Source organism: Chanodichthys erythropterus, chromosome 10 (genome assembly GCF_024489055.1).
Source record: "Chanodichthys erythropterus isolate Z2021 chromosome 10, ASM2448905v1, whole genome shotgun sequence".
NCBI classification, from domain to species: domain Eukaryota; kingdom Metazoa; phylum Chordata; class Actinopteri; order Cypriniformes; family Xenocyprididae; genus Chanodichthys; species Chanodichthys erythropterus.
In genome coordinates this window covers 14,082,101-14,103,825 of record NC_090230.1, presented here as the reverse complement: position 1 = coordinate 14,103,825, position 21,725 = coordinate 14,082,101, and the positions used below count along the sequence as shown (strand labels likewise).

The following is a 21,725-nucleotide window of genomic DNA, read 5'->3' as shown; positions in this document are numbered from 1 at the left end:
GTTCTTTTTTTACATTATTATTATTAAAATATTTTATTATATGGGTTGTTCTGTATTTTAGGGTACATTTCATGTCCATTGTTTAAAATTATTAGAAAAAAAGTGAGTGGATCTCACTCAAAATAATAAAATGATCATTGTAGCCAATCACAGATATATTCGATGAGCACATCAACACAATGGCCAATCAGAGGTGTTTATGAATCTGCTCAACAGTGCTCAAAGCATCACATTTTTACATTTCCAGGTACCAAAGTCAGTTTCTTTTGACAACTCTACTCACCAGAGATCTATATTTATTATATTTCTGTATCAGAACAATGTTGCAGAAATTAAATTCTAAATTCCAATTAAATTCTAAAAAAAATGTTTCTGTATTATATAGTCTCATTTGCACTCACTGATCTGATGGCTATATTTCACAGGTTAACAAAATTAAAGAAATGTTGCAAAACCTTTTGCAAATCCCACCTTGTGCCTTTATGAAGCAGGGGGTCATATTAACAGTTTCTACATTGAATGGCAAAGTGCATTTTGCAAAAATATCATAGATAGATAGATAGACAGTGTGTTGTTCTTTAAGCATTGTGAGGTGAAGCTTAGTTTAAGGTTATTTTGATGTCACGTCACTGAAGCAGTCAAGATCTCACATTCTATCAAACACTTATTGCCAAGGAGGGATGCTATTTACAGTATAGGGGCGTGCTAAATTTGAACCTTGTGTCACAATATTTCTGAAGCAGTGTTAAAAGTGAGACAGTCTTCTGTGGCCTCTCAGACCTCATATTCCAACATAACTCAACTATATTGGGTCATGTGCACACCAGGATAATGACATGGGGGAAGGGTGATGCTCCTTAGTGACCTCCCAGCTGGATGGATGGAGTTGGTCGGAAAAGGCATGTGGATAATGAATGTCGGTATGTGCGCTGTGACATATGTTCGGCTTGACAAGCCTTGGGTCGATCTTTGAGCTACTAACAGGGGTGCAGTCTGTTGCACTTGTTAGTGACAGGTGCTGTCTGTTGTACAAGCCATTATGCTATGAGTTTTGTTTATTACTGGTGTTTGCTAAAGGAAGAATTTACAGCTAGGGATTTTTTAAAATGTTTTTTGGACATTGATTTTCACTGTATGGACAAAAATAGTACTTCATAATATTTTGTGTGTGTGTGTGTTCCACAGAAAAAAAGAAAGTCAAACAGATTTGGAACAACATTAGGGTGAGTAAATGATTAGAATATACATTTAAATCCCTTTAAATTTTAAACTGAAGTGCATTATAGGTCCTGTACCGTGCATGCTAAATACTGTAGCAATGCCCTAGCAAACAATTAGGCTTATGGCAGCAATTTTTGCAAATTCTTAGCATGTCACATATTTTTATTAATGATATGTATAAAAGACTATCAATATGTAGATTGTACATTTTCAAGCTTATACTTCCTGTCAGAAGCAGATATACACTATATACAACAGACATGGCATGTGCGTGTTAGCATGCACACTATTACTCATCGTCCCTTTGGCAGTGGGAGGGAAATCATGAGAAGTGCAGTGACTGACTTTAATTAGCTCAGAGTGGAAATCCCTATCATAAACCCATTTCATGAAAACCTTTTGTTTCAGTAATCCGGCCCAAATCCTAATCTAATTCAATCTTAATTAATTACAACTGGATAAGGGATTTATACAATCGCACATAACTGAAAGAAACAACCAGGTGGTCCCAGCATGCCGTTTTCTCTTTTCACTTTTTGCATTTCTTTCTGTGTGAGGTAACACATAGCACAATGCTAACTGCAACAGGCAAATAACGCTGAGTTTTGTGAATAAGACATCTAAAATGAGCCTTATTTACATATATAGGAGGCATGTAGCACATGGAAAGAATTAAAATTAATTCATTTAAGAGAATTTAATCAGGGACTGTCTGTTTAACACTGACAAAACCATGATTAAACACTCAATATCATGACCACAAGTACCACAAATGTGTTTACTTGCACATCAACATTTAGCCACCTCAAAATAACAGTGCCCACATGACTTGTCAAGCTCGACAAACTCGGTATTTTACGCTTTGTCCCTTTCGATCAAGGAAGTCTATTTTCTCCTCTCTTTGGTTCATTCAATCAGACAAGGTGTTAAGCTGAAATGTGAAGACAATTACTTGAACCTTGTTGCAATCACTGTTTGAGTCTCCTATTATGTAGAGCCAAGGTATGTGTATTAGTACTGAAAACACTTCAGGAAACTCAGTTGCCCCTGGTCTCAGGCTGGTTCATAGCTCAGGAAAGAAAGCTATGAAAAGAAAGAAAGAAAGAAAGAAAGAAAGAAAGAAAGAAAGAAAGAAAGAAAGAAAGAAAGAAAGAAAGAAAGAAAGAAAGAAAGAAAGAAAGAAAGAAAGAAAGAAAGAAAGAAAGAGAAAGAAAGAAAACTATGTGGCTTTCACAGGACACAGCTAGCATTAGCTAGCTTAGCACCAGTAAGATCTGGTGACCTACAGGTAGATGATCAGATTAACCTGTGTAAGCTTCCTAGCACAAGTCATCATAGAGTTGATGCAATGTTGCGTAATATATTAGAGATAATTATATTAGTCATTCCAATATAGCTGAATTGACATGATCTGATCTGGTCTGATCTGACTTGGACATTTGAACTGATTTGTGCTTGCTAAATAATAGCTCAATGTTTGTTGCTTGCTTGTTTTTAGAAATGTTTCTCCATAGACCCAAGACTTTTAATTTCCAAACTATTCATTATATTTCCATAAAAATGTAGAATCACTTCCAATCCAAGCTGGCTTACAAATCAAACAGCTCCAGTAAACATGTTGAAATAAGCTATTATTTATGAAAAATGTTAGCGCATGTGCTAAATGCATGCAATCCAATCACATTTTCAGCCAGTCCACAGGGTTTTTTCTTTTCTTTTTAATGGGACGTGCAGTTCATCTTCAGTCAGTGACATAAAGGGATGATATATTTCCCATGACCATCTGCCAAATCATCAAGGTCATCGTAGTCACCAAGGAGGGGGATGAAAGCCTGAGTCCTGTGTCAAGCTTTCATTCCATATGGACATAGAGTCCATCAGCGGATACATTTAAACCATAGGTATCCGACGCCAGCTAGGATTATGATGGTTTACAGTTAGGTAATAACCAACGTGATATGAGACCCCTACAGCCCTGTAGTCCACAACCCTAAACAAAGATCAGAACCACTTACAATGATTACAACAAAGGTTGTAATTCTTTTTTATATTCTCATCAAAAAAACTAAGAGCTATAATATATTATTCGGTAAAATCAAATGGTGTCTATACATGATGCAGTCAGTATATTATCTTTTGTACAGTACATGTACAGACAATGTTGTGATCGATATTATAAAATACTAATCTAAGCAGAGACTGTGGTGCCCAATGGTCAACAAATACAGCTCGATCTGTACATCTCAGCAGGCCTGTATATACAACCACAAATCCCTGGGGTGCAGTAATGTTGACAGAAACTGTCGTTCTACTCCATATGAGCATTTGTTATAGGTTAGACGTAAACAGATGCTTGAAAGTCAAAGTTAAGCAATGTAATGCTTGTTACATAATGCCTAATGTCCCGTTCATCAGTCACTGTCTGGCAATCCATTGGTTTCCACATAGCAGGGGAGATGGACATGTGAGGGGACGATGGGGGATCTACACAGGAGCATTGTGCCGTTTGTTCATCAGGTTGCATCAAGATGTTATAAATATTTTTTTACGTAAGAAATTTTAAAGTACACTCAAAAAAAGTACCCTATGCCTTTTGCAGTGGTTTTGTACATATACTATACATTGTAGGCATTTACTATACATTTATGTATGCTAGAAAGCATATTCTGGGTCACCATGTTGTAAATATATCCCTGCTATTCTAGAAGTGCAAGTACGCAAGGGCCACCACAGAAAACCACTTCTTCCTCTCCACCTCATCTCAAGTATGCACAAAAATCATCAGCTTATTAATGTATATTTTGGCACAAAGGAGCATCATTACATGTTTATTCTGGATCCTGAGGTCAAAAATAGCCTCCTGTGGGCCCTTTATCTCATGCAAAGAATGGCTTTTGTTGGCATCTTTAGCACGCTCTACTCCCCTCCTGCCTCAGTGGCTCTGTTATCTGACGGCAAGCAGCTCTGTTGCTAGTGATTAATGAACAGGAAAGTCTGCCGCCTCAGGCAGAGATTTGATGAGCTCATCCGAAAATCCCTTTGGGATTCTCTGCATTACATCATTTCTTCATATGTTATCATAATATATATATATTTTATATATATATAGGATTAAGAATTGAAGGTATGCTCTTAAAGGTCCCGTTTTTTGTGTTTTTTTTTAAGCTTTGATTGTGTTTATAGTGTTCATGCTTTGCGTGTAAAAAAACAGTATTTTTCACATAATTTACTTATCTGTATACCGCTGTTTCCACTGTCATAAAAACGGGCTGATGACTTCCTTGTTCTATGAAGTCCCTCCTTCAGAAATATGTAATGAGTTCTGATTGTGCCAGCGGTTCTTGTGTTGTGATTCGACAGCAGCTTAGCTTACCAGTTGTGGTCCATAAACAACGACAAAGAGGGAACTGCTCCATTTTCAAGAATAATCTTTGTGCGAATCCGGCATTAAACTGATTGAGATTGAGGAAGCTGTCCTCAGCAAAATGTGCTGCACATAGTTTTACATGTGGATTATAATTTTCGGGAACCGAGTTAAACATAAATTGTAACCATTGATCTCTAAATACAGCGTCCCTGGGAAGGCCAAACAAAGGTGATTGGACTGCGGGACGAAAATAACAGCGTTTTGACGACATGGCGACAAACACACTCTACAAACGCAACTCTTCTCCGTGGGAGCGCAACAAGACCACGCCCCTTTTTTTGTGTATTCCTGTGGGCGGAGGTTAGTCAAAAAACTGTTTTAGTGACGTCATTAAAGAAGGAAGTAGAGGGATGTAGTCCAAACTGGCCGTTCGATGTTGGCGACTTCTGTTAAATAAAATATCTCACTTGGCATTGAACTTTGAGCTTTAAAATTGTACAGATTTTATTTATACTCTAACAACAACATTACACACTAACTAAAATTTGAAACATGGGATCATGAAGAACGGGACCTTAAATAATGATGAGCAGGAATACTGTTGTGCTTGATGTTAAAATACTTTTCCCTATGCCATTTTGATGTGCAGAGGCAACTATGAGTAAGCCAACCAAAGTAAACCATTCGTAGGGGGACTTCCCAAAGTGTGTAGGCACTGTGGTCAACTTCTGTCTCAACCAATGCCATGAGTTTGGAATAGGACTATCTGTTTGAGCAACCAAAGGACGATGTGGGACATGGCGGAAGGAGTGGAAGCATAGTTTGGTATAGTTTATTTCAGAGGTCTTCAATCCTACTCCTGGAGACCCACTGTCCTACAGAGTTTATCTCCAACCCTAATCAAACACTCCTAATCCAGCTAATCCATGTCTTCAGAATTGTTTGAAAATCACAGACAAGTGTGCTGGAAATTATCTTGGAAGTTATCTTCACAAGAAGGGGGTCTTTAGGAGCAAGATTGAGGATTTCTAGTCTGTTTGATGAACTGATTAACTTAATTCAGTTCTGTCCATCTGACTGCTGTACCCCATTTCCTGTAGAAGAGAAAGTCCAACCCATTTATCTGACTTGTCTATGTAATTGTCAGATATCTAATGTAAACTGACTGCTGCGCCTGGGGATTCTCCAATAATGTAAGAACGTGCAAGCCTTTTTACTTAGGTGGGCACAGGGTTGGGCATTTAAATTTTTCATGTGGGGCAATAGCCGAAATCATGATTTGGTGGAGTGGGGGTAGAGGTGAGGGGGCAGACCCAACCCACACCCCTTTGCCTGGGCCCCCTCCCCGGGCCCCCTCGTAATGGCGAATCAAATTTCTTTGAAATACAATCTCCCAAAAAAGGTTTTCTTTTAAAGCACATAGCAATAACAAAAATGTTAAATGATCTATTTTCAAGAAAAATGAGGTTCCAGAAAGTCGCCTGCTCAATGGAAATAGTGCAGAGATAAGAAGTTTGTGACCAAATTGTTTGTGACATCAAGACACGGGATTGCAAACTAGAGTTGCCAGTGTAAACAAGCACCAGATGCCGTGATTAGGAATCAAAGAAGACCGAATTACAGCCGTGGGAGGGACTGACAACTGATCAGATGAGAGGGAGACCAGATTGCAGAGAATACCCAGAATCCTCAGCCGTAGGGATAGTTGGCCTGAGCAGTTTCATCCTCTCAAACAGACGATAGGTACCGACTTTGATCTGGCAAGATCAAACAAACGGTGACACATAAGAAGGTCATCTGCAGGTGTTTCGGTGTGTATGTGTGTGTGTCTGGAGCATAGTACCCACCTTCTCCTGGTACTGGCGCCGGGAAGAGTCCAACGACTGTATGAGGGCGGTGGCATGGCCAATGAACATGGCGTAGCAGGTGGCTCCCACGATCATACTCAGCATGGTCAACCAGATATCAGACATACTCTCTGGGGCCTGGCGTCCATACCCGATGCACAGCATATGGCTCATGGCCTTGAACAGCGCAAAGGAGTACAGCTCACTCCAGGAGTCGTTCTGCAAATTGGAAGCCGAGAAAGTGATAAAGAGAAAAAGAAAGAGAGACTTTGATTACTTTATCAGCACTAGATACACTCTCCTGAGCATGATTTCCTCTGGACACTAATCCTTGTGTCAAAATCTTGGCTCATGGGGTGTGTACACCTTTATAAAACCCCTATAAAAGGCAGCTTGCCAAGTACTGTACATTGGATAGCTACGTGCGGCATGGACCTGTGATAGATTCATTATTTTATCACTCTGTCTGTTATTTAAAGGTGGCTAATGGAACCTCATTCATTGTTTATTGTTCAGCTGGCTCTTGTTATAATGTCTTTCCTCCTCTCTTAAGTATCTGCATAATGCTATGCTACGGTGCTTCGTCTCTCTTCATAAGCTACTGATTTTTCAGGATTGACCTGATGGGTCCCCGTGAAATGTGCTTAACCTGATTTACATTCACTTCGAGCAGGGTTTAGACAAGGCTATGAAGATCCTGAATGAAAGTCAACGAGTCCACGGGTGACTTTGAATGCCAAAGAAGGGGGGAGTCTGAGGTGAAAATGGAAAACGGGGGTGATAGGTAATCAGGGGAATTACTTTGTGGAGATGAGTCGAGAAGTGGCTTACTGGGGTTGGGATGGAGAAAGCCTCTGTTGAGGCCCGGACGCAACTGACTGCTATCAACAACTGGCAGCTTGGGTGTAAAGACAGTGCTCATAGTGTCATGGAGAAATAAGAAATATAAATGAGATTATAGACTCAACTATACAGTCCTAAGGCAGGAGAAAGTGTTGTATCCCAACAATCCTGTCAAGTACAGATGCAAGCAAGCCGAGAAGACATTGTCTGGAGTCTAACCATTTATTTGTGTAACTACAAGGCTCGGCAGTGTAGAAAGCATGCAGTGTGGGCAGCGTGTCAGAGAGATTTGTTTGCTTAGTTCATGTCTGCTTTCCATCTTCTTTACATGTCTGCCTTCTAAGACTTCCAGACATACCCAGACATACCATTTTCTTCTGGGTTAACTGGAACATCTCAGTGAGCACACAGTCAAACAATTAAACACTGAATGAATACAATAAACTGCTAAAGTTTTACATTATATATTTGAACCCTCCTGACATATGCATGGAAAAGAAATAAATGTAATTAACACTTCTTTTGTTTACATTCACTCTTAGATGGACCTGAGTCATGCCTTCGTCTGTGAGACTGATTTCCCAGGATTTGAACTACTACATGAACACCAGTAAGCTTGCAGAACACAAAGAGTTGCTTGGCAGTGGCACACTTCTCAGTAAAGTGTGTGCAAATGAACACACTGAGCTATCGCATAGCCTCGAAACATTCACTATTTAACACATGCTCTACATTCTGTGGATAAACAGGCATTCACAAATTATTCCTGTTCCCTGCATTTATGGGAAGGGAAAGAGGAAATGTTTAATGCTGTATAATCTGTTTTAACAGACATAAATTGCAGTGCTGCTAGCATGATTTGGAATGAGCTAAATGAAAGATTAGCACCCATTAGGGTAGATTTGGTTGAGCAATTGTGCTTTGGTTACGTTTGCTTGACTAATGCCCTAAGCGCACACTTAACCTAGTGTTACTCCCCTACTGGCACTGAGATGAAGAGACTTAGCTGCTAAGTTGATTTAGCCAAGTTCAACTAATGTAGTAGTTTTTCTTTCCTGTGGGGCTTTGTTCTTGGAGAAGTATGAACATAGGATTGTGTAGAGTCTACATTCTGCTGAGGAAAAAAAATTCCCTAATATTTACTGTCTATTATGGCATGCTAATGTATTATAATGGTGCTTATAACTGAATAAATATAGAGAGCTAATTAGCTGCAATGCAAAGGGGTTTTCCTGTGGCATTGCTTGTTTAATAATTTCTATGTGAAAAAGCAATTTTTATGGTGGTGAAGACACATTTAGAAAAATGAATGGGAGAAAGTGTAGTGCTAAATATGGCAGTTGTGAGAATTGAAGTCCCGATTTTCAGTTTAAAGAACCAATAAACTTTTTTATTGTTTGCTTACTCTAACATAAGTGAACATTAAATGAACCAGCCTAAAACATTGTGTGTGTGTGTGTTTGTATCGTTTGGGCACAATTGACAGATGCAATTGTCCGATTAGAAACATAATTTAAAAAAACGGCTTAATCTTAATGTGAGATTTCAGTCTTTCCCATTTCAGTATATAACAGCTGTGTAGCATTAAATAGCTTTGTGGGGACATTACCAAGATGGTCGCCAGTGTACTGACCTGTGCTAAAAGGACTTTGGTAAGAGTCCTTCACTGGGAATGTGTATTTGAAGATAGGCCACGTTGAGTCTATATGTGTGTGTCTGTGCACGTCCGGGGGATGCTTATCTTAACATTGTATGGCTACTCAAGTTTTCAGAGCTCATAAGCAAGACTCACACGCACACATTGAGCATGTACCTGTGAATCGCACATGCTTTATTTGGGATTCTAACCGTGCACAGATGGATTTAAAGATGCTAGGTCATGGATCACAGGGCACAGCTGGATCAAAAGGGATCAAAGGGTGTATTTCAGTGCATTGATCTATCAGAGGCGGGAAACACAGCGGCAGGTGAATTGTGGCTGAACCATCTGTAACTCATTTATGCACGTCAACGTGGAATTTTAATTCAATTTGGATGTGATATTGATGAGTCTAGGCTTACATTAATGACCTCAGATGTTTTTCCAACCACCACTGAAAACAGATATATTTTTTCAGAATCTGACCCTGGATATCTGCAAACAGGAATTGGATCCAACAGATTGGATTCACACTGTCTGAATGTCATCAGACTCTTTTTTTCAGTGTCCTGAATGGTAATGCCTCTTCTAACAAATGAAGGAAGGTTTGTAAATAGTGCAGTGTTTTATAGCACCTTTGCTGAACCAACACTTTAGCGAGTGTGACTCACAGGCTTCATTACCGCACAAAGAAGAGCCTATTGAGAGACCAGGCATACACTTGAAATAATGAGACAGATCATTTAACGCTGCGTCTTTCATTTCAAGCAATCTGCCTTTCGAAAGCTGCTGACCTTGATTGCTAAGCACTGGCAACAACTAGAATGACTGCAACTGTTGTGGTAACCAAAGCCAATGAGAAACCTTTCCCCATGTCATGTCATCTCTTACAAGTGACAACATAATAAGCACAAGGATGACCAGGCATGGAAACCCTAAATAATCTGTACTTTTTTCAACATTTATTCAACCCAGCAAGTTTGTCAATCTTTCCACTAGTAAATTCAGTTTGATAAAAAGTGTTGCATTTTTTATACCAAACTGGTTGATGACTATTCACAAACTGTCGGCAATCGTTTACACTAAGGTTTAAAACAAGCCAGCCTTTGGTTGTCAGAGTGGTGTTCTTCCCACATGTGAATCCCCAGACAACCCAAGTACAAATCTTACTCGCAGTTGAAGTTGCCTGACGCTGTACATACTTTACCGAGCAAGAGTTCATGATCACTTACTGTATACATCAGTATAGCAAATGTCCAAACATTGTCTTTTCGTCAAAACAGACTTAACAGCAGGGAGAACTTCTAGAACAGATGGATGATGGTGAGCAGTGAGGGAGGGGTGACTCAAAGTGCCTGGCAGACTTGGGAAAGTGAGAGGAGCAGGTGATCGAGTCGGCACCCCAATGTGCCCATGTGATTAACACTGTCAAACACTGATGATATCAGTGAAGTTGTTGGCTTTGTTATTTGCATATTGTGTGGAATTATCCAGGCATAATTCGAGGACTCAGAGTGACCTTTGTCACATCCATTTGCTGAATCCAAGATTTAGTTTCTGGACTCAGCAAATGGCTCACTCCTATTTGAGAGTAGCAGTAGAAAATGATGCTCAAACTTGCTATTTAGGAGAGTTTGGGAAGATTTGTAGTGGCAGAAACCAAGGTAAGACTTACCACCATTTTGTTAAGGGACACCCAACAGTCCGAAGGAAAGTCCTGCAACATGGGCACCAGGAACTGCAGACAGCCATCCCAGTGGCACAGCAGCAGCATCATGCCAATCAGATTGAAGATGCGCATCACCGCGCTGGCCAGGTCATAGGTCATGTGAAAGATCTGTCAGTCAAGATAAAAGCTCATTACATTTGAGTAGCAGAAGGGAAGGACTCTCTAGGACAAACTGGAAGATATTAAATTATCAGGACTCTGAAACAATGACGGACTCTGAAACAAAATCCCTCTTTTTTGGAGGGATTGTCTAAACAAGCTACAATTTCAAAACCCTTCTGATTATTTGTGACCTCTAGATTTGCGAATATTAGCACACATATTGCATTGACATCAGGTTTGTCAGAGCTTTATGTAATGAGTACAGTACATCCTACAAACTTCATCCTGTCAGATTAGATTCAATATCGGTGACTGTCGGGTCAGAATGATACGAACATGTCTGTGAACGATGAAAGTAATGTGCCAAACTGATACAGAGTTCTTCCTGGCAGGACAAGGGAGGATTGGATAATGGAGAATGTCTCTAGGAGACAGTCTTGTGTGCAGTTTGTTTGTGGTTACAAAGTGGAGAGGACAGCTCTTGGAAAGCGATCTGGAGCCAGTCCAGGATAATGCCTTGTGTGGCTGTGCGAGACAGTGTCAACACTCTCTTCCCATACCAGAAACAAGGCTTGTCACACCTGAGAAAAGCCAAGTGCCCCAAATAGCATCTAGGCCAAAAACAGCGATAAAAGAAGACAAGGCAGAGACACTAACCTGGCTCATGTTGTAAAGTTCTTAGTCGGCATGGGTTGTTTTTTCTAGCTTGAGAAGCAGCAGCATCTTAAAACCGAGACAATGCAAAACATGAAACTGACTGGAGACTAATATTTGAAAAGAAGCATCATGCTTGGAGCTCTCATATGGTTGGAAGTTATGGCTGTTTCTTTGGCATATAGTTGTCGCCATGCAGTTCTTGAAAGCCTCTTTGATCAGGGTCACTGATCCCAAAGCAATGTGGAAGCACTTATGTCTCATTGCACCGCCATATGAATTTGATGAAATTAATGATCCATACCAAATATCAATACTCCTTTGTCTTCTGGCATGCATAATCACTTGCTGTAAGGGTGTGGTCAATCATCAGCTGACTAATGTCCTTGTGAAAACACTGGCTTGTGTAATCCTGTTTGCTTGTGTCTGTACAATATATTTTTGGAGTAGTTTTTCAGTATTTTTATGCATACCATGGTGTGGTTGTTTGGTCCAAAACAATTTCTTTAGCAAATGGTTTCAAACTATGCAACTGTTTTTAGCGTCTAGTTTCATTTAATTTATGCCCATTATAGCACTTCGGCTGACTGACCGTCAACTTCTTTTGGCTTTCTTATTCATTGCCTGACTACAAATATAATGTTTTAAATATTTGTTGTCTTAACCATTGAAATACATTGGAATTAATATATATTAAATTGTATTTATACAACCAAATATGGTCAATCTAAAGGCCGTGATACAACAAGCCAATGTAAAAGAACTAGTGGCAACAAAATTTGACTATGTTGTTGCATCGCGTCGGCTACGTTTCGGCTAAAAAACTGTGCTTGAACACACCAAAAGGACTACAGACAACTGTCAACTAGCACATGCATCTACATCAGGAGGTATCAATAGTCTATATTTGTCATTCAAAAAGGGAAACTAAGACTGCAGATATACAAATCGTAACCAAAGCAGTGATTGCTTACCATTTTGAATATCATTCATGCTGATCACTTTCTTCATTCCAGGCAGCTCATGTTGTAAGCAAGCTAACTATTTTTTTTTTTTTTTTTACAAAATAAACATATCACTTTGATTGTGTTTTTAGTTTCTGTTTTTAACATTACAACTGGTCTGATAGCTTAGCATAGAGCTCATTATTAGCATGCTAAGCTACCATACACAACGTTGTAAACTAAATTTCACATTCTTTGTTTTTAATTACCCTGTATTTTTCTTGCTAGCTATTAGCCATGGTCAAAAATATTTTGCTTTGAGTTTTTAGTTTCTCTGTGGGGGGGTTTAAGCAAGATAAATACTGGCCTGATAACATAACATTCACCACTTGCTAGCCAATACTCTATGTAATCTTGTCATATCTTTTAGGTTGTCTAACTCATGCTTTTTCCCTGCCTGAGTAATCAAGAGCTATAAGGGGGCTAAACAGTGGAGAGGATGTGGCACTACTGTGCAAGGTTGATTCAGTAATTGAGGGCCATGTCTGGCTCACATTACCACTATGTAATCAGGAGCATAATTGTCCCATTTGGTGGTGAAAAGAACACATATAACTGAATCACCAGTCAGCTCAAACCCAGGCAAATCGTCACATTGCTGTCACCCTGAACAGCTGGCTCTCTATGTAATCATCCAAAATGTTCACAAAAGGTGGTGTTTTGAAATGTCGGTCATTGTTTTAATGTTAATGCACTGAACTGTTTTTACTATTGTGGTCAGTCAGTTGCTGTTGTTAACGTTTATGATGGTTAATTACTCCAGGCTATGTTAATTAGCCTGTGCACCTAATTATTCACCCACAACAAAACACCTAGAAGGCAGCATTGGAAATCAGTGAAAAGCTCCATTGATTACATTCTGCCTCTCGCAATTACAAATAAGAAAAGTGACGTCACCAGGTAAATAAACATTTGGCTATGTTTGGAATAGCATACTAACTAGCTAATCTTAATATAAGGTATGCACATTTTCTGTTTGCAAAGAATATTTGGATAAACAACTACATTTGCCAAACTCAGCAGTAAATAAGTTTGCTATCCCACAATGCTCAATCTTCTATCTTCAGTGTGACAAATGTTTACATTCATAGCGCTTTTATCCAAAGAGACCTACATTTCAGTCAAGGTATGCATTTTATGAGTTATGCCATAGACTGTAAAACACACCTTCACTCTCTTCCATTGTAATAAGTGAAGCTGCCAGTGTGTCAATATGGCGCTGACATCTTGAGTCTCAAGTCTGTGCATAGTGAACTTGGAGCCTGAGTCTGCGCAATAGTGAGCACAAAGTGGAACCGCGCGCCCACAACTCCCGCAGAATTGGTCAATAAAGCAGGAGAACTCATTATGTCGGTGTGAAATAAACAGTTCTGGAAATGTAAATTAAAGTTAAAGCTCCAATTTCCTCCCAAAGATCCAGAAAAAAAGTCTGTTGATGCTTCAGTGATTACTTCACTCAGAGAAGCTGTCAATCTCGCAAAAAAAATGTGTTTTTAAAGCATCAAATAACGAACTAAAAACAAACTTATTTAAAAAACTAACACTTTAACTAACATCAGCGTGATAAAAACTGCCTTAAAAATGGCAGAAACCATCTTTGGAAAACAAATATTTTAATGTGTAATTTTACTGTGTATTATGTCTCACATAGAGAGGGCGGGGTTTATGACATATACCGCATCCAGCCACCTGGGGGGCGATTGAGACGCTTAGGCTTCACTTTTCAAGGCTCGTGTGGCATGCTTGGTTTATGCATTCACTGGAAATCAAATCAATGACTTTTAGCTTTTTAACATCTAGGTAGAACCATCTTTTACTCTTTAAATGATTAGTTCACTTTCAAATTAAAATTTCCTGATAATTTACTCACCTCCATGTCATCCAAGATGTTCATGTCTTTCTTTCTTCAGTCGAAAAGAAATGAAGGTTTCTGATGAAAACATTCCAGGATTGTTTTCCATATAGTGGACTTACAAAATTACAGTTTACAGCGATCCCAGACGAGAAATATGGGTCTTATCTATCGCTCATTTTCTAAAAAAATAAATAAAATATGTATACGTTTTAACCATAAATGCTCATATTGAACTAGCTCTCTTCTTCTCCTCTATTTGAATTCCAGCAGTGTAGACACTGCTAATTGTATTACTTCCCTCTTCAGGTCAAAGTTTGAACTAAATTGTCATATACAATATGCTAGTGCAAGTATATAACAATTAGTTCAAACTAATTTAACAGTGTCTACACCGCCAGAATTCTAATAGAGAAGAAGAAGAAGAGAGCTAGTTCAAGATGAGCATTTATTGTTAAAACGTATATTATTATTATTATTATTATTATTATTATTATTATTATTATTGTAGAAAATAGCCGATGGTTTCTTTAGATAAGACCCTTATTCCTCATCTGGTATCGTTTAAAGCCCTTTGAAGCTGCACTGAAACTGTCATTTTGACCTTCAACCGTTTGGGCTCCACTGAAGTCCACTATAAAGGAGAATAATCCTGGAATTTTTTCATTAAAAAACTTAATTTCTCTTCGACTGAAGAAAGAAAGACACGAACATTGTGGATGACATGGGGGTGAGTAAATGATCAGGAAATTTTAATTTGAAAGTGAACTAATCCTTTAAGCTACAAGAACGCTCAACAGAATATCAATCATGATTTCAACATGTTTTTTGACTTATTTTGTCAGACTGCCAAATGCCAGGGGCAGCATCCAAATATTCCCTACTATATAATAGATGAAAAACAGTATGTGAAAAGAGTAGTACTGTATGTCTGAATTCACAGTATTCATAAAATGCATCTAATTGACACTTTACTATCCCATAAGGCCACAGGAGAGAAGTCAAGAATTGGCGAATGACAAATGTAGTGCATTCAGATTGCATTCATACTACACATTCATACTACATAGTTTTTTAATGGTCGTGAATCAATTCCTTATTCAAAAGAAGAGAGTATGCACTTTCGGTTGTGTGCATCGAGCAAAAGCTCCGATACCGATGCTATTCACAGTCAGCCATGATTCATTTATTTTTTGATCATGTGATCTCAAATAGTGGCCACCATGAAGTGACCTGTTCAACGTAGAATAAAACCAATTTTGAATGAGAAAAAAAAACTTACTTAATGCTCCTTTGAATTCACATTGTCACAATTCGAAAGATCATGTTGGACTTCAACAATGAAGCCCATCTTACCTCTTCCCATTGATGGATGTAACGAATCAGTCTGGACAGTCTAAGTAGTCGCAGTAAACTGAGAATCTTGGTGAAACGCACAATCCTCAATGCCCTGGCAGTCTTGTAAACCTCAGAGTCAATGCCTTTCTCAACGATGAGAAAGATATAATCCACCGGTATGGATGAAACAAAGTCCACAATGAACCATGTCTTCAGGTACTTCATCTTGATCTTTTCAGGGTCCAGTATTATCTCTGTGTTGTCTTCGTAGACAATGCCTGTGCGGAAGTTCAGTACCAGGTCCATGAGGAAGAACGTGTCGGACACTACGTTGAAGATAATCCAAGGGGTGGTGGTCTCCTCCTTGAAGAAGGTGATGCCCACAGGAATGATAATCAAGTTGCCCACCATAAACATTAGCATTGTGAAATCCCAGTAGAACCTATGTGGAGAATGAAGGAACGGGTACATGAATTAAATTACTAAATAATTCAATTCATAAAATAATTTACACGCCAGATGCTTAAATGCATGCACAAAAATGCCACTGGATTTTTATTTATTGTTTTATTTATAGATTACGCTTTTATGGCAATAGAAATAGGCATTTCTGTGTCTAATACAAAATATCTGAATATTGTCATTTGAGAGTATTTGTAATGATCATAGTCCTCAAGGAGTTGTGTGCATGAATTCATTATTTAGCTTGGTGCATGGACACCTTATATTAATGTGAGGATTTTTTTGGGGAACTATTTTCATTTTTTGTTGCCATATGTCGATCTAATGTGGCATTTTTCATGTATTTGGTATGAGACACAACCTTCTAAAAAAAAAATGAGATTCAGTCCTCATGCGTTCGGTGAGACAGGGATACACCCTATAAATAACCCCAGCCTCGACAAACACGCTGCACGCACACGAGAGGAGAGAGGCGATGTAGGCGTAATAAAACAGCTTTCGTGTGATATAGTGCCTGTTGGATGAAATCAATATTTGTGAGATATTGTACCAATAAATAACAGTAAACCTATGCAAGGTCATCACAAGGACGCTGAGAAAAAGATACAGACGGGACAAAACAGGATGATTTGGCTTACAGATTTTTGAGATTTAAGTGGGAAATTAGTAGCTTCTCTAAAGGTGTGTCAATAATTGATTGATTATTTATGGCGATATGACTGCAGAGCTGTCTGTGATACTGAATCCAAAACTTCGGAAGCGAAGTATGCAGCTGTAGCTGCTGTGCTCTAATAATATGTGCTCCATCACATAAAGCTCATTTAAATGCAGTGCTCCATTTGTCTTCTCTGTGCAAATAATAATAATAGACCACTGGCCTGCACTGCAATGTGTGATTATCAATAAATACAAAGACTAGCTTGAACAAATCCATTGTATATTTTCTTTTTTTCCATGCATGCACAGAAAAAAATGTACATGAACGGTCATTGGCACAATTACCAGAAAGCATAAAAGAATGCGTAATGATGCTGATGTTGGGGGAAAAAAGGACTGTTCTCTTCCTGAGTTATCTTTTTCTGTATGAGATACCTAAAATATTGCATTAAAATATTGTACTGGCTGGGTATATGAAAAAAGATGTGTTTATTTTTATGATATATATATATATATATATATATATATATATATATATATATATATATATATATATATATATATATATATATATATATATATATATATATATGTATATATATATATATATATATATATATATATATATATATATATATATATATATATATATATATATATATATTAAAAATAAACATATCTTTTTTATATATATATAAAATTTTGAACTGGGTATCTGAAAAGAACTAATTATTTATTGTTTTTATTATTATTATTTATTGTTTTTTTTATTATTTTTATGACTGATATGTCTAAAATATAATGTTAATGATTTGTTTTATTATTACTGCTATAATATTTTTTATTGTATTTTATTTTAATTATTATTTTTTAATTTGCTGATACTTTTATGAAAGATTTATACATATTATATTAAAATATTTTGATTTTATTGCTTATTTTATTTATAAAAAGTCAAAAGTTCAATAGCTACTGCCTAAATTGAAGTAGCGATCCTGTATAACAGCCTTTATTTTAAGTTACTTTATATAAAATCAACTTGTTTGTCAGTGTATTTGAAGAACACCTTCTTGGCTCCGTGTCCTGGGAGATAATTAAGCACAGACCACAGAGGAGACTATATCAATCAAAGTGCTTGCTGGGAGAACAACAAACAAACCATTGAACTATATTGTTGAGCTAATAAACAAGATCAGTTGTGATCTGGTCCAGGGTCAGTTTTGAGCAGTTATCTCAGCAAGCGATATTTTGCAGATTCATTTTTAACTATACAGATGCTAAAGAAAGCTTGCTCGCATTTTGCGGTGTAAAATCAGTGGTAAGGCTCCACAAGAAAGTTTTATTCCCACTGTTTTATTGCATTTCATTACAGACTTTATCCTGAGAGGCTGAGGGGATCGTTTCTGAACTTTGAATTAAGTGTCCTGTCTAAATTTCCCTTTGCAGTTTATCCGGCTTTTACGCAAAAGGATTTCCATAAATGTTCTGGTAAATTGCACACACCTGATGACATGAAACATCCAACAGCTTTAGTCCAGCTGGTGCAAGTGGGCCATCAATGATTTATCTCAGTTTACTAAAAGTAAATTTGAGCTCCCAATTCTTATTACTAATTATTGTGCATGTTTGATATTCAAGCCTATGGCTTGTTCCATGAAAAGGGTGCTGATGCCAACTTTGTTATAGGCATTTTCGTAACACATAAAGAAAAGTGTTGCAAGTTTATTTTTTACTAAACATTTCATTATTTTATTTTTTTTTATTAAATGTAGTGCATTTATTCCCTTTTTTATTTTTTATTTTTTCTCCATGTGTACAGTTACCATCATACGGAGGGTATGATGGTAACAGACACAGAATTAAATAATTAAATCAGTTTAATAAAAAATTAAGTTTATAATTTAATATTTAGTAAAATGTTATAATAACATCACAGTTGTGTGTTAATAACGTCATCTTAAAATTTTAAATTTGTCAGTAGAGGACGATCTTAGTCCTAGTCCGATAGTCAACCCTGTTACTGCGACTTGTACACTGAACAGCTGATGTGATTCTGAACACTAAATATTTGTGAATGAATAAATAAATATCAGAGCTACCTAGAGCTCAATGACTAAACAAACGTATAAAAAAAAATTTAAAGTTCGTTTAGCCATTGTGCTGTAGTTCATAACATTTTTTTTTTTTTTATTTAATGCTGAAACATTAAAATGTCAACTCTGTTATTTTCAGGAAAAAAGCAACAGAGTTGACATTAAAGTTTGTTTTTCCATTGTGGTATTAGAAAGAGAATTTAATGCTAATGTTTATTTATTCATTCATTCACAAATATGTAGTGTTCAGAATCACATCACCTGTTCACTGTATAAAGTCACAGTAACAGGGTTGACTATTTAAGGTCGTCCTCTACTGACAAATGTAACATTTTAAGATGAAGTTATTAACAAACAAGGTTGCACTCTAAATGTGTGTACTTTTAGAAAAAAATTGCCACCTTCTTTAATCACTTCATCTTAAAATGTTACAATTGTCTGCAGAGAATGAATTTAAAGGGTTAGTTCACCCAAAAATGAAAATTCTGTCATTAATTACTCATCCTCATGTCATTCATCTTTGGAACACAAATAAAGATATTTTTGATGAAATACGATTTCTTTGTGAACCCTTATAGAAAGCAATGTAATTAGCATTTTCAAGGCCAAAAAAGGTAGTAATGACATCATTAAAATAGTCCACAAGAATATTTGAGAAGAATTTTTTTTGTGCAAAAAAAAAAAAAATACTTTAATCAACAATTTCTTCTATTCCTTCTCAGTCTCTGACGCTGTTTACTTTGTAAACACAGTATAGCGCTTCCAGGTTCTACGTCAGAACGCCGGCTCAGTATTGGCCGAATCCTGCGTCGTCATCACACGCTTGAGTCGTGCTGCTCACTTGAACAGCGTCAGAGACTGACACGAAAGAGAAGAAATTAATAATGTAATTATTTTTTTGTTTGTTTTGTGCACAAAAAGTATTTTCGTCACTTCATAACATTAAGGTTGAACCACTGTAGGACTAATTTAACAATGTCTTTACTACATTTCTGGGCCTTGAAAGTGGTAGTGGCGTTGCTGTCTATGGGGGTCAGAAAGCTGCTGTATTTCATTAAAAATATCTTAATTTGTGCTCTGAAGATGAACACAGTGACTAATTAATGACAGAATTTTCATTTCTGGGAGAACTAACCCTTTAAATAGTCAGCCCTGTTACTGTGACATCCGAAAAAGATAAACTGATACAAATTTCAGCATTAAATTGTATTATATATATATATATATATATAGGCCTATGTTTACCTTGAGCTGGTACAATATTGTATTTATGTACTTATTTAATTATTATTATTATTTGTTTTCTAACAAAATGTTTGGTATTTTCCAGAAATGCATGTTTTTATACCAGAAAAGCCAGCCATTTTCTAGAATTCATGTGCATTTGCAACCAGGTATTGAGTGTCCATTGGTGTTACTCCATGGTCCCTACCTGAAATCACTGTATGGATGAATAATCCAGTTGCCAGCCGATTTGACTCGTTCCTGCTCCTTCTCCACTGCCTTTTGGCTCCCAAACATACGCAGAGAGAATTTGTTGACCCCAGGCTGTAGCATGGAGCTAAATTGCCTCTGCATGTAAGTTTGATTGTCCCTGGCGTCCCCATCATCTGCCGTGATCTGGCCATCCTCAGACTTGGGAAAGCCCACAGAATTGGCCGGCTGGTTCGGGGTCGGTCCGTGGGCAGGGGGGGCGTTGGAGAAGGAAACTCTGGAGTCCTTCTTGTCAGCGGGAGCAGCGACGGTCGGGGCAGGAGTTACCGAGCCGTCCATGCTGGAGGTGCTGGAGTGACATACAGATGCTGGGAAGCCTCCACCTGTCTGCTTCTCCTGCTTGGAGAGGTTTGAGGACAAGCTCTCGTCTCTTCGGCAGTCTCCGTTGATAACGCATCTCATTCCGGTGCCATCCTCGCCGTCAAACCCGCTCCTGGAAACATCTCCGTGACAGAGGAGCGCGGCGGATTCCGTGCTGCGTCCACATGAGACCGAGGCGAAGTCCTTGTTGTTGGAGATCCTGCTCGTTGCTCCCCCTCCTGGTGTTACACTCTTCATCTTGTAGGAAGAGTCAAGGATCTCTTTGTGGTCTTCATCGCCGTCCTCCGCTTCGTCCATGACGGCGATGCTTTGAGATGAACCCTGACGCAGCCAGATTGCGAAAGCGCAGACGTGGGCAGTTAGTAGCTTTACTCCGCGTCCCAATGTCACCAGACAACTACATCAGTCGCGTTGCTATGGCTGCACTCGTTCACTCCCTTACCTGGTAACGCATCCCAAGCTCTGTGTTCCCAGTCTCACGTAATGAATGGAGTCATGAATTAAACTATGTCAAGGAGAAATCAGCGGAAAATGGGCCGAGATGCGTTTTATTGTGCGGTTCTCGGTGTTAAATATACAAATGTAGGTTAGTAGCATGTAAGTAGTAGGCTAACCTGTGTTTGATGATGCATTCCCCATCTGGACATTTCTAAAAACTGAGGATGCCTAAAATCATTTGATGATTAGCCTACAAGGTTTGACCAAATAAGATATTTTGAATCATGAATATCAGGTGTTCTTACAGGTTATTCCATTTGACCGGAACAAAAAGGTGTCATCAAAAGGTCACTTTTCTTTTTAAACTAAATTTAAAGACCGTATACGCATTTAAAAAGGTCTTTACTTTGTCAAACGTCTTTTTTTCCCTCAGGTTTTTCCAAGTATTTTACTGCTTTAAAATAGTACAGTGATCCCAAACTATTTCAGTCTTTTAATGATTAAAACCATTTCGTTATAGTTATACCACAGACATTTGACACTAAGCCACATACAAAAGCCACTTTTAATTCAGAATTAGAAAAATATTTATCAGAGATGTATTCAAATCTTTAGCTTAGATCTGCACGACAAAAACACATTGCTCTCCAATGCTTTAGGGATA

The 21,725-nt window shown here is 37.9% G+C and overlaps 1 protein-coding gene across 3 annotated transcripts in view; it reads right to left on the bottom strand.

The window, feature by feature from the left end:
* The window catches only part of hcn2b (hyperpolarization activated cyclic nucleotide-gated potassium channel 2b), a 34,872-nt gene extending 13,881 nt beyond the window's left edge, over positions 1-20,991 (bottom strand). The window contains exons 1-4 of one of the 3 annotated variants that reach the window (XM_067396137.1): positions 20,241-20,991; positions 15,615-16,038; positions 10,593-10,754; positions 6,436-6,654 (exon numbers count right to left, since the gene is read on the bottom strand). In XM_067396137.1, the coding sequence (XP_067252238.1) occupies positions 6,436-6,654; positions 10,593-10,754; positions 15,615-16,038; positions 20,241-20,920 (1,485 nt within the window). In that variant the 5' untranslated portion in view covers positions 20,921-20,991. The remainder of the gene's footprint in view (positions 1-6,435; positions 6,655-10,592; positions 10,755-15,614; positions 16,039-20,240) is intronic. The other 2 variants (XM_067396138.1, XM_067396139.1) reach the window with 2 other exon arrangements.
* Positions 20,992-21,725: the final 734 nt, after the last annotated feature.